This window comes from Pholcus phalangioides, unplaced genomic scaffold (assembly GCF_987345545.1).
Source record: "Pholcus phalangioides strain wild (caught in Gottingen) unplaced genomic scaffold, Ppha-v1.0 ptg000011l_1, whole genome shotgun sequence".
In the NCBI taxonomy this organism is placed as follows: Eukaryota; Metazoa; Arthropoda; class Arachnida; order Araneae; family Pholcidae; genus Pholcus; species Pholcus phalangioides.
The window spans coordinates 59609440-59625876 of record NW_028301604.1 but is presented as its reverse complement, the minus strand read 5'-3'; the positions used below and the strand labels follow the sequence as shown (position 1 = coordinate 59625876).

Sequence of the window (16437 nt, the reverse complement as noted above, 5' to 3'; positions counted from 1 at the left end):
GCCATATTTAGTCAATTTTCAGAGAAAAAATGTTTTAAAACAGAAAACATTTTGGCAGAGGTATAAGTGTTTGTCCCATAAGTAAGATGATGTTGCGTCATGCTTGCCACTCTTAGGTAGTGCTAATGCTTTTTAGGTAGCATTCCCACCTCTTGGAAATAGATCATGAAAGAGTTTTAATATTAAACTTACTTAGAAGTATAAGGAAGTAAAGAAAATCTATTTTGTAAAATTTACTTGATGATTCTTTTAACAAGGGGGAAGAAATTCATCTGAAGCCAGGTTACAGCATTTCTGATTAGGCTTTTATTGCAAAACAATGTGTCATGAAATGGGTAGGCACAATAATTGGCTTGGATATTTCCATCAGAAGTTGGTAAATACCTCCACAGACAAAGAGCTGGGATTTGTAAAAAGACAAATACATGGACAAGAATTAAATGGAAGAGGGCTACTTGTATTTTGGTGAGGGAGGGGAAAAATAATAGAGCAATAGACTTGGGGGAAGAACTCTCAGTTCCCCTCTTATCATTGACACAAGTCATGGATTGCAGATTGCATAAAAAGATTGCGGATGGTAAACCACCAAAACTCAGTTCAAGTCATTCCACAAGATATCAGAGTAAGGCTGCTGCTGTCAGTAGTATGACTCTCTTAGCCATAGAGGAAGATGTTTTTGCTGCCGAAGTAAATTGTGATGATTGGTATATATATAGATAGTGATGCAACTATATAAACATGTTGCCAAGAGTAGTAATTTCTTCATAGACTTTGAAAAATTTAAATAGCCATATGGTATAACTGTGGCAAATGGAAAAGTACAACCAGTCATCGGGAAAGTTACAATAAGAATAATGGTCACAGCAAATGGTAGAAAACAACTTAAAAATTTGCAAGAAGTCTGGTACGTTCCTGATATTAGCAATAATCTGTTTTTAGTAAAAGCAACACAAGACAGAAACCAGAACAGTGTATTTGAATCAACATCTAGAAAATGTTATCTGAAAATTAATGGTGAAGCTGTCCTTTGTGGATCACGAATTGTCAGTGGTGGTCTTTTTAAGGCTGAAATTAAAGTGTTGATACCAGAAACATCAGCCAAAGTAAAAAAAGGCAAGCAAAGATGATTCCCTTCTCCAGCTTCATCATGCAAGAAGGGGACATCAAGATAAACAGCATGCAAAGTCATCCATGGAAAAAGAACTCAATATCAAGGTCAACATTGATAAACAGTTAAGTGAAGCTTGTATTCTGCTATGTTTTCTTCTTAAAGCAGAAACCAAAGGCTTCAAATGTACTACAAGACTTTTTAGGTCATGCTAAAAACTTGCAGCATAGAGTTGAACAAGTATTCAATCAATCAACTAATCAATGACAATTAAGAGCCCGAGGAATTCTCAAAAAGAATGGAATTATTCACAGATTGACTGCACTGTATACTCCTGAACAAAATGGAAGTAGCAAAAGAGAGAACAGAACTCTTGTTGAGATGACAAGAACTCTCAAGTACTCCAACAAAGAAATGAACTTCCCACCTTTCCTATATAGGTTGAGTTTATCAACACTTCAGCTTATATTCTGAACAGGACTGGAAAATCTTTGATTCATAATGTAAGTCTGTTTCAGCTGTGGGTGAAAAAGAAGCCTCGAATAAAATATATGCATATCATTGGGTCAGTCTGTTATACTCATATCCCAACTCAAAGAAGAAAAGAGATGGATAAGAAAGCAATAAAGGGTTATCTTATCGGATACGATGGATCAAAGAAAGACAGGAAGTAGTTTGCTGTCATGATGTGGTACTTGAAGAGAAGCCCTTACAGATTGAAAATGCATTGACACTTCCAACTGAAAGAAATGATCAAGATGTGGGAAAGTATACACATGATGAAGATTCAAAGATAGATAACTGTAGCTAAGAAGATGAAAATGAAGATGAGGAGGCTGAACAAACATCAGATAGCTCAGAAATAGAAACAAGTTGAAAAATCCTGAAAGGTTTGAAGATACATTATGTTGGCAGATGTCTTCATGGCTGATGCAAATGAACCAGAAACTTACCAAGATGCAATGAATTCTACAGACAGTGCCTTTTGGAAGAAAGCCAACTGAAATGAATTTCTTAGGAGGAAAATCATACATAGATTCTACAGCCATTACCTAAAGGATCAAAAACTATACCTTGTCAGTAATCATAACAACAGAAAATTACTTCTCAGCTGTATATGTTGATGATGACCTGGTCGTAGCAACTGATCAGCAAGAAGTTGAAGATTTAATTAAACATTTGAAAATGAAATTTAAAGTCACTAGTAAACGAGTGACATACGTTTTAGGATTGGAAATTTAAAAGTTTTCCAATGGAAACATTAAAATTAGCCAACAAGCATATGCAAAGAAGTTGTTGAAGAAATTTGTTATGGAAAATTATAAACCAGTTCATACACCTATTTTGAAAGAGCCGTCAAAGGGAAATGGTCTCAAATCACAAGCAGATGAATCTTGTTAATCACAAGCAGATGAGCTACTATGTATCTTATAGTAGGCAAGAGAACCGACCTAGCATGCAGTGTAGGAATTTTATCATGCAAGCTGGAGAATCTTTCAAAAGAAGATTGTGTGAAAGTCAAACGTGCTCTCAGATACATTGCATGTTCCACGAGTAAAGGCATTATATACAGATATAACCACAATCCCAGAGTGGTACAATGCTATAGTGATGCTGACTTTGGAGGATGTGAAAAGACTGGTTGCTCAACTACGGGAGTGGTGATCTTGTATGCTGGTGGAGCTATCTCATGTCTCAGTCAATGACAATCTATGGTGTAGTAGAAGGTGAAGTAGAAATTATTGCAACAAATCAATGTTGTAAGGAAACAATTGGGTTGCAAAGCAGTTGTAAAACTTAAAGTAATTCCAGTGCTATAAATTAATAAAAATGCAACTACGCCCAAAATCCAAAGTTCCATCACCGCACATCATCATTAAACATTTCTTCACTTTTGAAAAAGTGATGGAAGAAGAGATTGCATTACAAAAGGTGTCTCTACAGAGAATCTGTGGGTAGATATGATGACAAAGTCATGAAACAAGCCAAGATTAGTACTACTGTCCGTTAAAATGGGATTGTATTGTAACAGAATTGTTTGTTCTATTAACAAGGACAAAACCTAGAAGAGGTCTATTTACCCAACTGCTTTGTTATGCAAATTGTTGTTTCACCTATACACTAAATATGCACCATAATTTTGAACAATGAATGTTAGTTACTGTCCAAGACCATGAAGAAGTGAATACAATTTTTTTTTTTTCAACCAGGCAGAAGTTTTTATTGACTACTCTATTTGTAGAACCCTCAAACTAAGCAAATGAAAAATTACTAAACCACCAAATGGTCCACATAAACCCGCCCCCCCCCCAAAATAGCCTTAAAACAATACAATTTCTACTTTGGCAGAATCATTAAGTGCAATCTACTACATTTGTGTTATTTGGCATTATGTCCATGATTCCCTTCTCAAAATCAATAATAGAAATTTTGTTGATAGGTTTTGTTAAAAGTAGGAAAAGTAGGACAAATTGGGACTTTTACCAAAAGGAAGGAAAAGTAGGACTCCTGCATTCAACAAAATGAGCCATGCTGGACTGTTATCTTACATCAGTTGTTCTCAAACTGTGAGTAGTGACCACCTAGGGGGTTTGGGTAAATAAAATAGAGGGTCTTAATGAAAAGGGGAATGCAAGTAAATTAACAAAAAAAAGACCTGAATTTTGTTTCAAATTTTTAAAAACTTTTACATTTAAAGTTGATTTACATACGATGCCCCATATAAACTCGACCCTAAGGGCTGAAGCCCCACATAAGCCCCCCCCCCCTATTGCAAAGGCATAAGTGGATACAAGTTGTTTCCCTTTTCCCTAACAAGGTGGGGGCTAATGTCCACCTTTTGCTCTTCCACCTTCGCCAATAATTTTTTTTTAATCGGGGGGGGGGCATGATCGTCTTCATTGATCCCCCTTTCATATCCCACCCTTGGCTTCAATCAACTTTGCAAAATCACCTAAGCCCTCAAATTATCATGAATACTCAATGCAATCCATTCCTGCATACACCCTTGCGAGTCGTATACACGGACGTCTGTCAATCCTAGACCCCATCCCTCATCAATGTTTTTGTCATACCAGAGTTTCTTCACCACCTACGACAAAACTTTCCAAAGCAAACTCCGTGGGTGCACCTGCACTCGTTCAAAAAACGTCCTGCGAATGAAAAACTACTGAACACGCTATTGATTGATATTAAGCCGTGAGCACAACAGCAGCACTGCACTATGACGCATAGCAATAGTGGGCTCAAAACATAGCAAAAGACCTGAACAACATTGAATGGAGCAAGGTGTGATTGAACAAACAAGCAGTTTGTTCAGTCTGTTAAACAATCAGCGCCAACTGTCGAAATCGGCAGTTCGGCATCAGAATTGACGCGCATCGCCAGACAAGGATGTGCATCAGAAGAAAACGCCGTCTCAATAGAAGGCGCATGAATGAGTCTATTTCTTTACTGATTACATTAACATGTGCAGGCAAAACATATTCGCGGAGGTAAAATAAAAATATTAGAAGAAACGCTTCTTATATACGAGTACAAACATAGTCCAGCCGATTTTCCAATTTGGAGGGAAGCACAGTAGAAGACTGATCCAGCCTGGGACTCTAAATGAGATAATTCTCATTTTTGTTTTTTCACAGTATAAATTCACTATACAGGGCTCATGTGAAATTTGGCCTAAGCCCACCAAAGAGCCCTAAAGCTTTGGGGGCCCTATTGCAAGATGTGGGGTCACTAGACCAGTGTTTCTCAACCTTTGGACTCCTGCGGCACAGTTGATTTCTTTTTCTTGGTTGGAAGGCCTGGGCATACACAAGATTAATGGGAAATAAATGGGTAAAAATGAAGCAATAAACCAGTCACAGCCCAGTTTGGCACATTTCAGGGCCCAGCGGTTGAGGAACACTGCACTAGACCAACCAGATTTCACACATTCCTTTTCGTATTCACATTTTTCAAAGTCCAATATTAGACGATTGTTATTTGCTCTATCATCATGCTTACGTGTCTGTCTAGATCAGGCATCTTCAATCCATTGCACACGAGTACCATGGTGCTACCTGAAGTACCCAGAGTGCTCGATGCTCGTGTCCAATTTGCTGCTTGCGAGCACTTGATCAACATTTCATTTAAACACCTTGTGCAAATCGCATTCAATTAATAAAACCATCCAGATTTTATGCATTCATATGTCAAACATGACGTAAGAGTGCTCTTCTTTTGATGATGGGTACAGGCAGTGCTGGTGACTGGAAAAAGGTTAAAGACCTCTGGTCTAGATTGCAAGCTTGTTACTGTATTCCAATGATTCTTTTTTGTCAGCTGCCTCCCTTGCGTAATTCATAATTCACCGGTGGCTTCCCAAGAAGTTTGGCAGTTTTTTTTACCATATAAAAGAACCACTTTAAAGCATAAGTTTTGGGCACTCAAATCCATATTTTGAGCTCACCACGATGCTCCTAGGAGCCCTGATGTACACTTTTGGAAGCACTGTGGTACTCCTTTAAATTTGGCCTAAAAGTTATGTCACAACGCAATTAATGGTGAACGTGTCCAATGTCGTCTTCTCTTGAACTCTCTCGTTCTGTCGCATACGTATACTGTACGATTTTGTCGTTCACTATAGCTAGTCGGTAAAGATAGACACGATCAAAATATAAAAAAAAAAAGGGGATGATTAAAAAAAATTGGTGCCCTTTCACCTGTCCCCCACAAGAAGGCCCAGGACAATCACCATTACTGTTTTTTCATGCTATAAATTTACTACAGAGCCCACTCTGTGAAAGCTCTGGCTTGCGGACCCGCCAAAGATCCAACAGCCCTTCTCCACGATGTGGGGAGAAGAGCGTGTCCTTTCTACGGAAAATCAATATTGTTCCAAGAGGACCCCCTACTGCCGTGGTCTATTTACAGTCTTCCCTCTCCTCTATGAATCACATGATCCTGAGAATACTACTTTAGGGGGAATATTACAGATGATGTTGAAAGTTCTGGTCAAGCAAAGAAAGAAAAGTTCTTTTTTGTTCATCCAGTCTAAATAGCATTTGTGCCCCACCATTATAATGTCTGCCTCAATATAGGGTGGCTACATATTGGCATTCTCCTTTTTCTGTTATTACTCACCCATCCATCCCTCCGGGACAAAAAAAGAATGAATAAAACCTGAGAGAGAAGAAAAAAAATATTGAATGCCATGACAGCTTCTCCAAAGCCTAGATTTTAGGGAAAAAAATCGAAAAAAAGATCTCTGGAGAATCAAAAAAATCTGTGACCTTCACTCAAATTTTGTGACTTTTTCGGGACTTCCGTGACATATTTCTCATTCCGTGACTTTTCCAGGACTTCGTGACTTTCCCGTGTTGGTAGACACCCTGTATCATTTAATTTCCATCTTATGACAAGTACGGCGCCATCTATCAGTCAATTTTTGAACCATTTTCTTCTTTTGTCAGGCAAAATCCCATTGCTCCACGTATATTCAGGTGAAATATCAGGTAATTCTGACATGCGGTTCTCTTTTTTTTAAAGCCTTTTCAAAAACGAACTTTAATTGTAATCATCCTGTACAAGAAATGAAAAGAACAGTTTTCCCATTATTTCTGCCTCTCCTAGCCACCCATTCTTTAGGTATGTAATACTATACATTTTTTCACTCACTAAACTGTAGCGAGTGACATAGAAAAGAAAAAAAAGATAATCCTGAGGTACAGAAAAGAAAAAAAAAATTTTTTCATTCACAGGATTACAAAATTAAAGCCCCGTTTACATGTACTAATATTGCAGTAGCAGTGGAAGTTCAAGCATCCGCTTGACGAGTTTTTCCTGCATAAGGAAAGAAATGTATAGCAGTCATTGGTGAAAATTCTTGAAGCAGGTTTTAAACCCGCTTTATCTATTTCCCGTGTAAACAGGGATTAAGTGTTTCAAAAAGGGGGGGGGGAGAAAGCAAATGTATGTCTTCCATATGCACAGGGAAGAGATATCTCATTCCTGTAATTAAGGGGTTAAATTAATGAATGTCGCTTGAATATGTTATTATGTGATTTTTGATTTTTCAAGCAAATATTGAATAGTTTTTGAGTAAATATTGAATTTAAATAAAAAAACTGATTCACTTGATGTTTTGGAAAAAAATCATTATTTTTATCGACCCTTGCTTCTCTGACTGTTTACCAAATAGGTATTTGAGAAATATGGCCAAATATTCTGATTATTATTTCTATCATTGATTCTCTGGACTATTATTAATACCAGACATCATTACATCAGACTAGAGCTGTTTTCGTAGCAAAACAATTTGGCTTCCCTCACCAGTGCCGTCTTAATGCATGGGCCCATCCAGGCATGGCCCGGGGGGCCTCAGAAAAATGAGAGGTAGGTGAATTTTTCAAGAATTGGCCAGGTAGGGCCTCAGAAAAATCACTTAGCCCGGAGGTCATGATGCTCTTAAAACAGCCCTGTTCCTCACTGCTTATCAGCTTCAGAACTTCAGAAACAACAATATTTTCCCCTTTTAGAGTTCTTCAAATCTAGATGAACTTGGTTAATTCAAAGCTCAGAGGAACAGCATAAATTGAATTATCCACAACTCAAATTATCCAATTAATCTATTCTGGACCTGTATAATGGTGACAAATTACAACTTAATCATCAATATTCAGTTCAAGAATTAATAATTGATAGAATTAATAAAAGTGCGGAATTGACAATTGATAGCTGCTACATTATTCCCCCATTCCTAAATTGGTATTACTATAGAATTTCTTGACTATGCTCAAAGCCCGACTGTCAGTCATCATCAGAAGTTACGAAATTGTTTCCCAAATTTTGCTAATCATTTCTATAGTATTAGAGACATCTATTTTCAATAAAATATGTTGTAAAAACTGTTTTAAAGAAATATGTTTTCAGATGTTTATATATTAACTTATTAATTTATATTAGTTATTTTAAATATTTCTCAAGAAACGGAATTCAGATAAAGGTAGAGTTTATAATTTTGGAGATGCTTACGTTCTTCAGATTCTTCTAATTCTGAAACAGAAGAATTTCGAGGATATTCAAAATCTCTTTCTATAATTTCTTGCAAGATGTATTCAGCTTCAGCCATCAAGTAATCATGATTAGGTCCAGATGAACCAGCTAAACCTTCTGATAACTTTTTGAGCTCAATGACTATTTCTATAGATAAGAAAAGAAGAACATTTTCATTAATGGCATTAATGTTAATTAATTAACATTATGTTATGTTAAATTATGATTATTCAATTAAGCAGTCAAAGTGCAAAATTCCAGATTGAATGCTTAAAATCACTGTCAATATCATTCATGTGAGCCTAGAACTTTGTAAAATATAATCTCTTTAAAAAATACAAATACAAGACCACAACAGGCAAAATGCATAACGAGGTGGCTGACAAAAAGATGCCCATAACAAATATGGACGTCATATACTTCTAAAATATAGCAACCCAATTATGTAAAAATGAAATTATATAAACTAAAAACTACATATACCAGGGTTGTAAAAAACATGGGTTTTTATAAAAACCCCAGCCCAGGCAGGTTTTTCTAAAAAACCCATGTTTTTTGGGCAAAATGGGAGGAAAATTTAATTTCTTTTTTCCACAACCTCAAAATATGAAACTTAAACATGTATGTACATAATTTATGTATACGTCTTACATTATGTCTAAAGATACATTTTTGGTGCACGTTAAACTATGTATTTGATTAATAAAATTGACCATACAATAAGAGAATAGAAGAGTTGATCCACTTTTCCCAAGAATATTTAGAAGACACCAACGAATAAGGCAAATACACAAAAAATAATAAAAGTCCTAATGCATTTCAACACCAATGGGTGCCGTCTTCAGAGGAAAAATTTAACCACTAGTTTCGCTGACCGAGTTTCCCATTTGGGTTGAATACCAAATCTTCACGCTCGGTTGCTCAGCGGAAGAAGTACGTACTTCTTCCGCTGAGCAACCGAGCGTGAAGATTTGGTACAGAGTAAACAAAGAGTAAACAAACACAGAGTAAACAAAGTTGAAAAAATGTTTATTTACTTTTTACTTTCTGGTGGTTGGTCACAAACATGCACTTACTTGATATGCAGCAATGCCATGGCTTATGTGAACTTCAAGCTACAAGATTTAAAGTGGAAATTCACACCCCTCAAATTCAATTTGGTCAAAATTGCTAAGATAGTAGTATTTATTGAGCAAAAGAGCTTCTGAAAAATTCAGAGCTTTACTTTTCTTATATATAATCATAATTTTTAACCTCTTCTTAATACAGACATGTAAGAAAAATGTACAAGTATCATCTGACATGAAATCTGTATAGCTGCTAGTGCACTGCAGTCATAATCAGTTAAGCATTTCTGGTTATATGAGAGGTGAATATAAGCCAAGATAAAGCAGTAATCTCCTCCCTCATTAAAATTAATAAGACAAAACAGTGAAGAAACATGCAAAATGCTGATAAACATGGATGGTATTATGAGTAGAATAATTATGTATATCAGTTTTTTGTTTATCAACACATTTTTACAATAATAAGGAATGGTAAAAGGTATTTTTGATGTTTGGGCTTCTTTGGGGGCAGCACTGAGAATGACTTCTTAATAAGATCTCTCCAATAACTATCAGAAATGTATGTATCAGATGCTGTATAGGTGTGTTCAATATCTCTGATTATGAATATTTTGAGGTTCAATAGAAGTTATGTCAATAAAAATTGATGCATTCAATTGCATAATGAACACACCATATAAACGTTAATTTTTTTTATGGACACAGTTTTTCATCCTTTTCTTGGTGTATTATGAGAATATGGGTTCATTAATCAACTGAGAGGTATAAATTTTCATGATAACATTGTATGGATATATAAATATTTTAGCACACCTCTGGCATCATTTATGGTGAAATAAAGATTTTTTTCAACATCAAGAGAACTTTTCCTAGCTTCTTCAGCTTCTTTGGCTACATCAACAGCTTGATTAAGGCTATGAATACTCTGAAAATATAAAAAAAAATTTAAATTATAAAAAATATATATCCTAGTATAGTGAGTAAAAACAATATATTGATAAAAGTAGAATAGTTTCATAAAAAAAGATCACTTCAGAAAACGTCTGTGAAATTTCCTTTTGAAAGCATGATCAATGAATAAGCAGATTATTTTTTACGCATAGAACCAAAATTTTCTAGTAATTAAGCTGTTCAAAAAGCATAGTATTGTGGCTCTGCTTGTCTTATGAAATTTTTATATTTTTATTACGTTCTTTTGACCACCCAACAGCTAGGCATTATCTAGTGTCTTCTTACATCAGAGTTAAGTCTAGCTCCGACTGTCGACTGACATGTAACAAATTCGCTCTCTTCTATTTCTATACATTAAATAAGTTTAAAAAGAAAACAGTCATTACTCAGTCTATTTCCAAAAAAATGGGATATCCACCTGCACTCATGTCACCAAATTATCAATGAATAAGGACCATAGTGATAAACAGAAAAACTTGGAAACATTTGTTTTTTAAAGGGAAGGTGAATATGACTTTTAAAAAATTTATAACATTTTCTTTTATAATAAAGATTTTGGTAAAAACATATGGTAGTGTTATAACATTGTTCATTATACCTTTATCTCTTTCACATCAATACATGAACAGATCTATAATTTGACAAAAAAAAACCTTATGCATTCATCTATTCTTTCATCACCTAATGTGCAGATAAGACAATTCTCTTTTAACATTTAACAGCAAGAACCACCATGTAATTAATGTACAAAAACTGCAGTATAACTGCTGTGTTTCTTTTACACTTTGATGTGCCGAGTGGATAACACGTGGGTATTGGTATTTTTTTGGATGAGAATTTATTATTACATTAATCTTAGATTGATTATATACACATATAGGTAAGCAAGAGTTTATATAGTGGAGCAGAAGATCAAGAAATCTTATTTTCTCAATGTCTAAGGTGGAACTTATGAGTTCCCCTTACATAACACTAGGTGGAATTGTATATCCTACATTATAGTCCTTATCAGTCTTATCAGTTTAGTTCTTTTCATGTAAGGACATCACATTCCTCCCCGCTAATTAAAGATCCAACTGGACAGAAGCTTTTCTGATAGTTTCTTTTCTGGTTTTTTTGGGAACATTGCAAAGAGATGGAAGTGCTAGACATTGCTGGTGTTAGTAGATCACTGCTGATCTCTGCCAGAGTTATCGGTTCCTCTGGAGCAATCAATCTGTACCTTGGAGTCTGCAGCAATAGAAGTTGATGGAAGGTTGCCTGAGACTCTGGGTACCACCAAAGTTGGCTGAACTTGATTACCAGTTGCTCTCATCTGGTCAAAACTTTCATCCAAATTTTCAAAGTTTTCCAAACTTTCATCTGTTATTGGTGGATCTGTAATTTCTCACAGCCACATGATCTCCTCGCTCAAAAGTTCGATTATAGAAGTCTGTAACATCATTTCTAATCCTTTCTTGAGATTTGGCAAGACTAGGTCTATTCTAGTTTGGATTTCTCTTTTTAGGAATATCATTCCTGGGCTTTGCATGGTAGTCGCATTCAGCACTTTTCTTTAATTCAGTAAAAACATGCTCGCTTTTTTGGTAAATGTTCCCAGGAAATCTTTGCATTGCCCACAGGGGGTTTTAAGGTGATATGTTTACACCTTAAAACATGTAAACATATCACTGCCTGCCCATTACTTGATGATTTGAAGGGACCACACGTTTTGTGCTTTATTCCATTATTCCTCGTGAATATTTTAAATTTGTGTGATATGAACTGAGGACCATTGTCACTCACGAATACTACTACTACTAAACCACACATGCACCTTGTCCATATTCCTCTGCGGAACTTCTAATGAATTGGTACATGTTGGAATGTGTGTGTATATGTTGTGAACCTGAAGTGAAGTTTGTTGCTGTGTAATGCTTGTTATGTGTAGTGCTGCCACCTGCCACCAATTTTTCTCACTATGACTGAATAATTTTATTGTTGTAGGCCTGTTGCTCTCTTTGGAGAATCTTTTTAACAGGGAGATTGGCTCACATTTGCACCTTGAAATTGGGAACCACAGAAAACCAACTTCAGCCAACCACCACTGTGGCAACAGTGGGGTTTGAACCCGGATCCTTGCGATGTGAGTCCATCACTATGACCACTCAACCATCACTCACTAACACTAAAGGCAGTCCAAATCAAGAGAAACAGTCCCATAGGCATTCAACTGACTTAAACATATTTGTTGATTTCATCGGGTATACTTCCATCCATTTGGAATGGGCATCGACTACGATCAAAAACACATGCTCGAATATGGGACCTGCAAAATCCATGTGAATTCTCTCCCATGGAGTATTCGGGTATTCCCAATAGTCAATGTCGTCTTAATGTATGGGTCCACATGACCTGGGGGCCTCAAGAGAAGAGGCGCCTCAGAAAAATGAAAAGTAGTTGAATTTTTCGAGAACTTGCCAAGTAGGGCCTCAAAAAAAATCACTTGCCCAGGGAGCCTATGATGCTCTTAAAATAGCCCTGCCAATAATGTACCCTTGCTTTTACCAGATTGGACTTGAATGTGGAGCAATCTGGATAGTTTCTCGCAGCCTTTTTGATGTCACTATCAATGTCCCTCCATGTACCTCCAGTAGATGTAGGATCAAGCAATTTCTTTCATTTTAACAATGACCACACAGATGACCCTCCTGCATACTACATCCATCCTGCAAGGTGTACACTAGGGATGTGTAGTTCATAAACGAACTAGTTCAAATGAACTGTATGTGTAGGGGTCTTTGTTTTAGTGAACTATCGTTCTTTAGTTCTTTACCCCCTCCACTAACTATCAGATTACGCATGAAGTATTCTTCCAGAGTCCATACAGCACCACTCCAAGCTAAACATCCATCGAGTTTATATTACTGGAGAGACTATGACATCAGTGGTCTCCGCCTTGGCAGTGCTGAGAATGGCGTCCCCCGACATCATTCGTCGGCAGATCACATGACTCAGTGAAAACACACACAATCCCCGTTATCTTCTTATGGCATCCACAGGAATTTAAAACAATAAATGAAAGAAATAATTTCAGCATCGATGAGATAATTCCAAATTAATGGAAGAAAATATTCTAGAATTAATGTAAGAGATAATTTCAGCATTAATGAAAGAGATAATAACAAAATTAATGAAAGATAATTCCAGAATTAAAGAAAGAGATCATTTCAGCATTGATGAATGATAATTCCAGAATGATGAAAGAGATCATTTCAAAATTAATGAAAGCGAGAATTCCAGAATTAAGGAAAGAGATAATTCCAGAATTATGGAAAGAGATAATTCCAGAATTAAGGAAAGAGATAATTCCAGAATTAAGGAAAGATATAATTCCAGAATTAAGGAAAGATATAATTCCAGAATTAAGGAAAGATACACTGCTCAAAACAATTAGGGGAGCAAGCAAAAAAGTGAAGAAAACCGTGCGAGACAGCCACGTATTGGCATGCAATGGATAGTACACACGTATCAATGCGCAATACAGAAAAAAGACGTAAAAAAATTTGGAATTAAGCTTTAATTCTTTGAAAATATGGAAAAAATATGAAAAGATGATTTAGGGCAACAATTTGGTTACATGTAAACGATAAAAAAAAGTACTGTTTAGACATGATGCATGAGTTTTAATAGGGCGTGTGGTTTCCTCGAACAGCTAAGACTGCTGCACGCCTGTTTGCCATGGATGCGATGAGGTTATCGATCAGACTTTGGGGAATACTGTTCCACTCCTCAAGAAGTGCAATCTGCAAGTCTCGGACAGTAACAGGCGGCCTTGGTCACGCAGCAATGCATCGTCCGAGCATGTCCCAAACATGCTCGATTGGATTCAGGTCAGGAGAGCATGCTGGCCATTCCATACACTGTATTGTTTCAGCTTCAAGCATGTTCTCCACCAGACGAGCTCTATGCGGAAAACAAAGGAATCTCCAAGTCTCTGACAGTAACAGGCGGCCTTGGTCACGCAGCAATGCGTCGTCCGAGCACGCTGGCCATTCCATACGCTGCATTGTTTCAGCTTCAAGCATGTTCTCCACCAGACGAGCTCTATGCGGCAGGGCATTATCATCCTGGAAAACAAAGGAATCTCCAATGGCTCCAGCGTAAGGGATGACATGAGGTCGCAGTATCTCGTCTGCATACCTTCGGGCCGTCAAAGTGCCATTCCAAATGATATGCAGGTCCGTACGTCCGCCTATGCTGATTCCACCCCATACCATCCAACCAGCTCGTCTGTATTGTGACCTTTCACGAACGAATGCGGGGTTATTTCGAGTGCCCCTGTCCCTCCATACCAGAACACGTCGGGTGTCACACTCCAGACTGAATCGGGACTCGTCTGTAAACAGCACTTGGCTCCAATCATGTTGCTCCCAATCTCGATGTTCAGTAGCCCATCTTCTTCGGGCCGCACGGTGGCGTGGGGTCAACGGAATGCAGACCATTGGCCTACGTGCATAGAGCCCTCCCTCATGAAGCCGATTACGTACTGTTTGGCTGGACACCCTTCGTCCTGTTGCCAAGAGCAACCGTCTTTGCAGTTGCATAGCATTCTCTGTTCTGTTTCGACGGGCTGTTAACCGTACATACCGGTCATCAGTTGCTGTAGTGGCACGTGGCCGACCTTGCCCTGGTCGATGTCTAACATTTCCTGTTTCTTGGAATCGATTCCACAGCCTTGCAACAACACTTCTGTCGACTCCAACAGCGTCCGCGACACTACGTTGTGTTTGCCCGGATTCCAGTCTGCCTATAACACGCCATGCCATGGATTCCGGTAAATCACGTTGTTGAGACATCCTCAAGTCACCTTGTCTCAAAAAACAATACTGCGCAATCGAATTTCACAGTTACGGCAGTAAAACAGACATTTCTGCAACATCCCGATTTCTGCCCTTATCTCCTTTTTCTGGTTTTCGACGTCATGAACTTTGATTTGCATATGAAGTTTTCTTCTTCCGTTTCCTGCTAGGCTTTAAATTATGGATGATTCATTTTATGTTACTTATCGGTATACATCTTTGCATAATTTTGTTAAAACCATGTGCTCCCCTAATTGTTTTGAGCAGTGTATAATTCCAAAATTAATGAAAAAGCAAGAATTCCAAAATTAATGAAAAAGCAAGAATTCCAAAATTAATGAAAAAGCAAGAATTCCAAAATTAATGAAAAAGCAAGAATTCCAAAATTAATGAAAAAGCAAGAATTCCAAAATTAATGAAAAAGCAAGAATTCCAAAATTAATGAAAAAGCAAGAATTCCAAAATTAATGAAAAAGCAAGAATTCCAAAATTAATGAAAAAGCAAGAATTCCAAAATTAATGAAAAAGCAAGAATTCCAAAATTAATGAAAAAGCAAGAATTCCAAAATTAATGAAAAAGCAAGAATTCCAAAATTAATGAAAAAGCAAGAATTCCAAAATTAATGAAAAAGCAAGAATTCCAAAATTAATGAAAAAGCAAGAATTCCAGAATTAAGGAAAGAGATAAAATTCCAAATTAATGAAAGAAAAATTACACAATTAATGGAAGAGAATTCCAAAATCAATGAAAGAGGCAATTTCAGCATTAATGAAGTGATAATTCCAAAATAATTGAAAGCGATAACTCTAGAATTAATGGAAGATCATTCAAGAATAAATGAAAGATAATTCTGTAATTAAGAAAAGAGATAATTCCAGAATTAATGAAAGAGATAATTCCAGAATTAATGAAAGAGATAATTCCAGAATTAATGAAAGAGATAATTCCAGAATTAATGAAAGAGATAATTCCAGAATTAATGAAAGAGATAATTCCAGAAATAATGGAAGAGATAATTCCAGATAAGAAAAGTTTTTAACCAGTGTGTGCTACCAGCTCTGACTTATGGAGCTGAAACATGGACACTCACAAGCAAGACAATACAAAGGCTACAGACAACACAAAAGAGCATGAAAAGATGTATGCTAGGCATCACAAGGAGAGACAGAAAATGAATCACTTGGATAAGGAACCACACAAAGGTATATGATATCATGGAAAGAATCAAACGTTTGAAATGGAAATGGGCTGGACATATTGTAAAAAGACAGGACAATAGATGGACCACAAGTATTCTAGAGTGGTACCCCCATGGTGTTAAACATCAGAGAAGGTGCAAGATGGATTGACGAGATCAGGAAAGTGGCAGGAGTAAACTGGATGGCTAAATCATCAGACAGCAGAATGGAAAAATTTATAGGAGACCTTCATCCA

General features: G+C 36.7%; 1 protein-coding gene across 2 annotated transcripts in view; it reads right to left on the bottom strand.

Moving 5' to 3' along the window:
• Positions 1 to 16437, bottom strand: part of LanA (laminin subunit alpha) — a 308555-nt gene that overhangs the window by 95615 nt on the left and 196503 nt on the right. For both annotated transcript variants that reach the window (XM_089239807.1, XM_089239808.1), the window contains 2 exons: positions 10024 to 10135; positions 8123 to 8290 (listed from right to left, as the gene is read on the bottom strand). In XM_089239807.1, coding sequence (XP_089095933.1) covers positions 8123 to 8290; positions 10024 to 10135 — 280 coding nt within the window. The remainder of the gene's footprint in view (positions 1 to 8122; positions 8291 to 10023; positions 10136 to 16437) is intronic.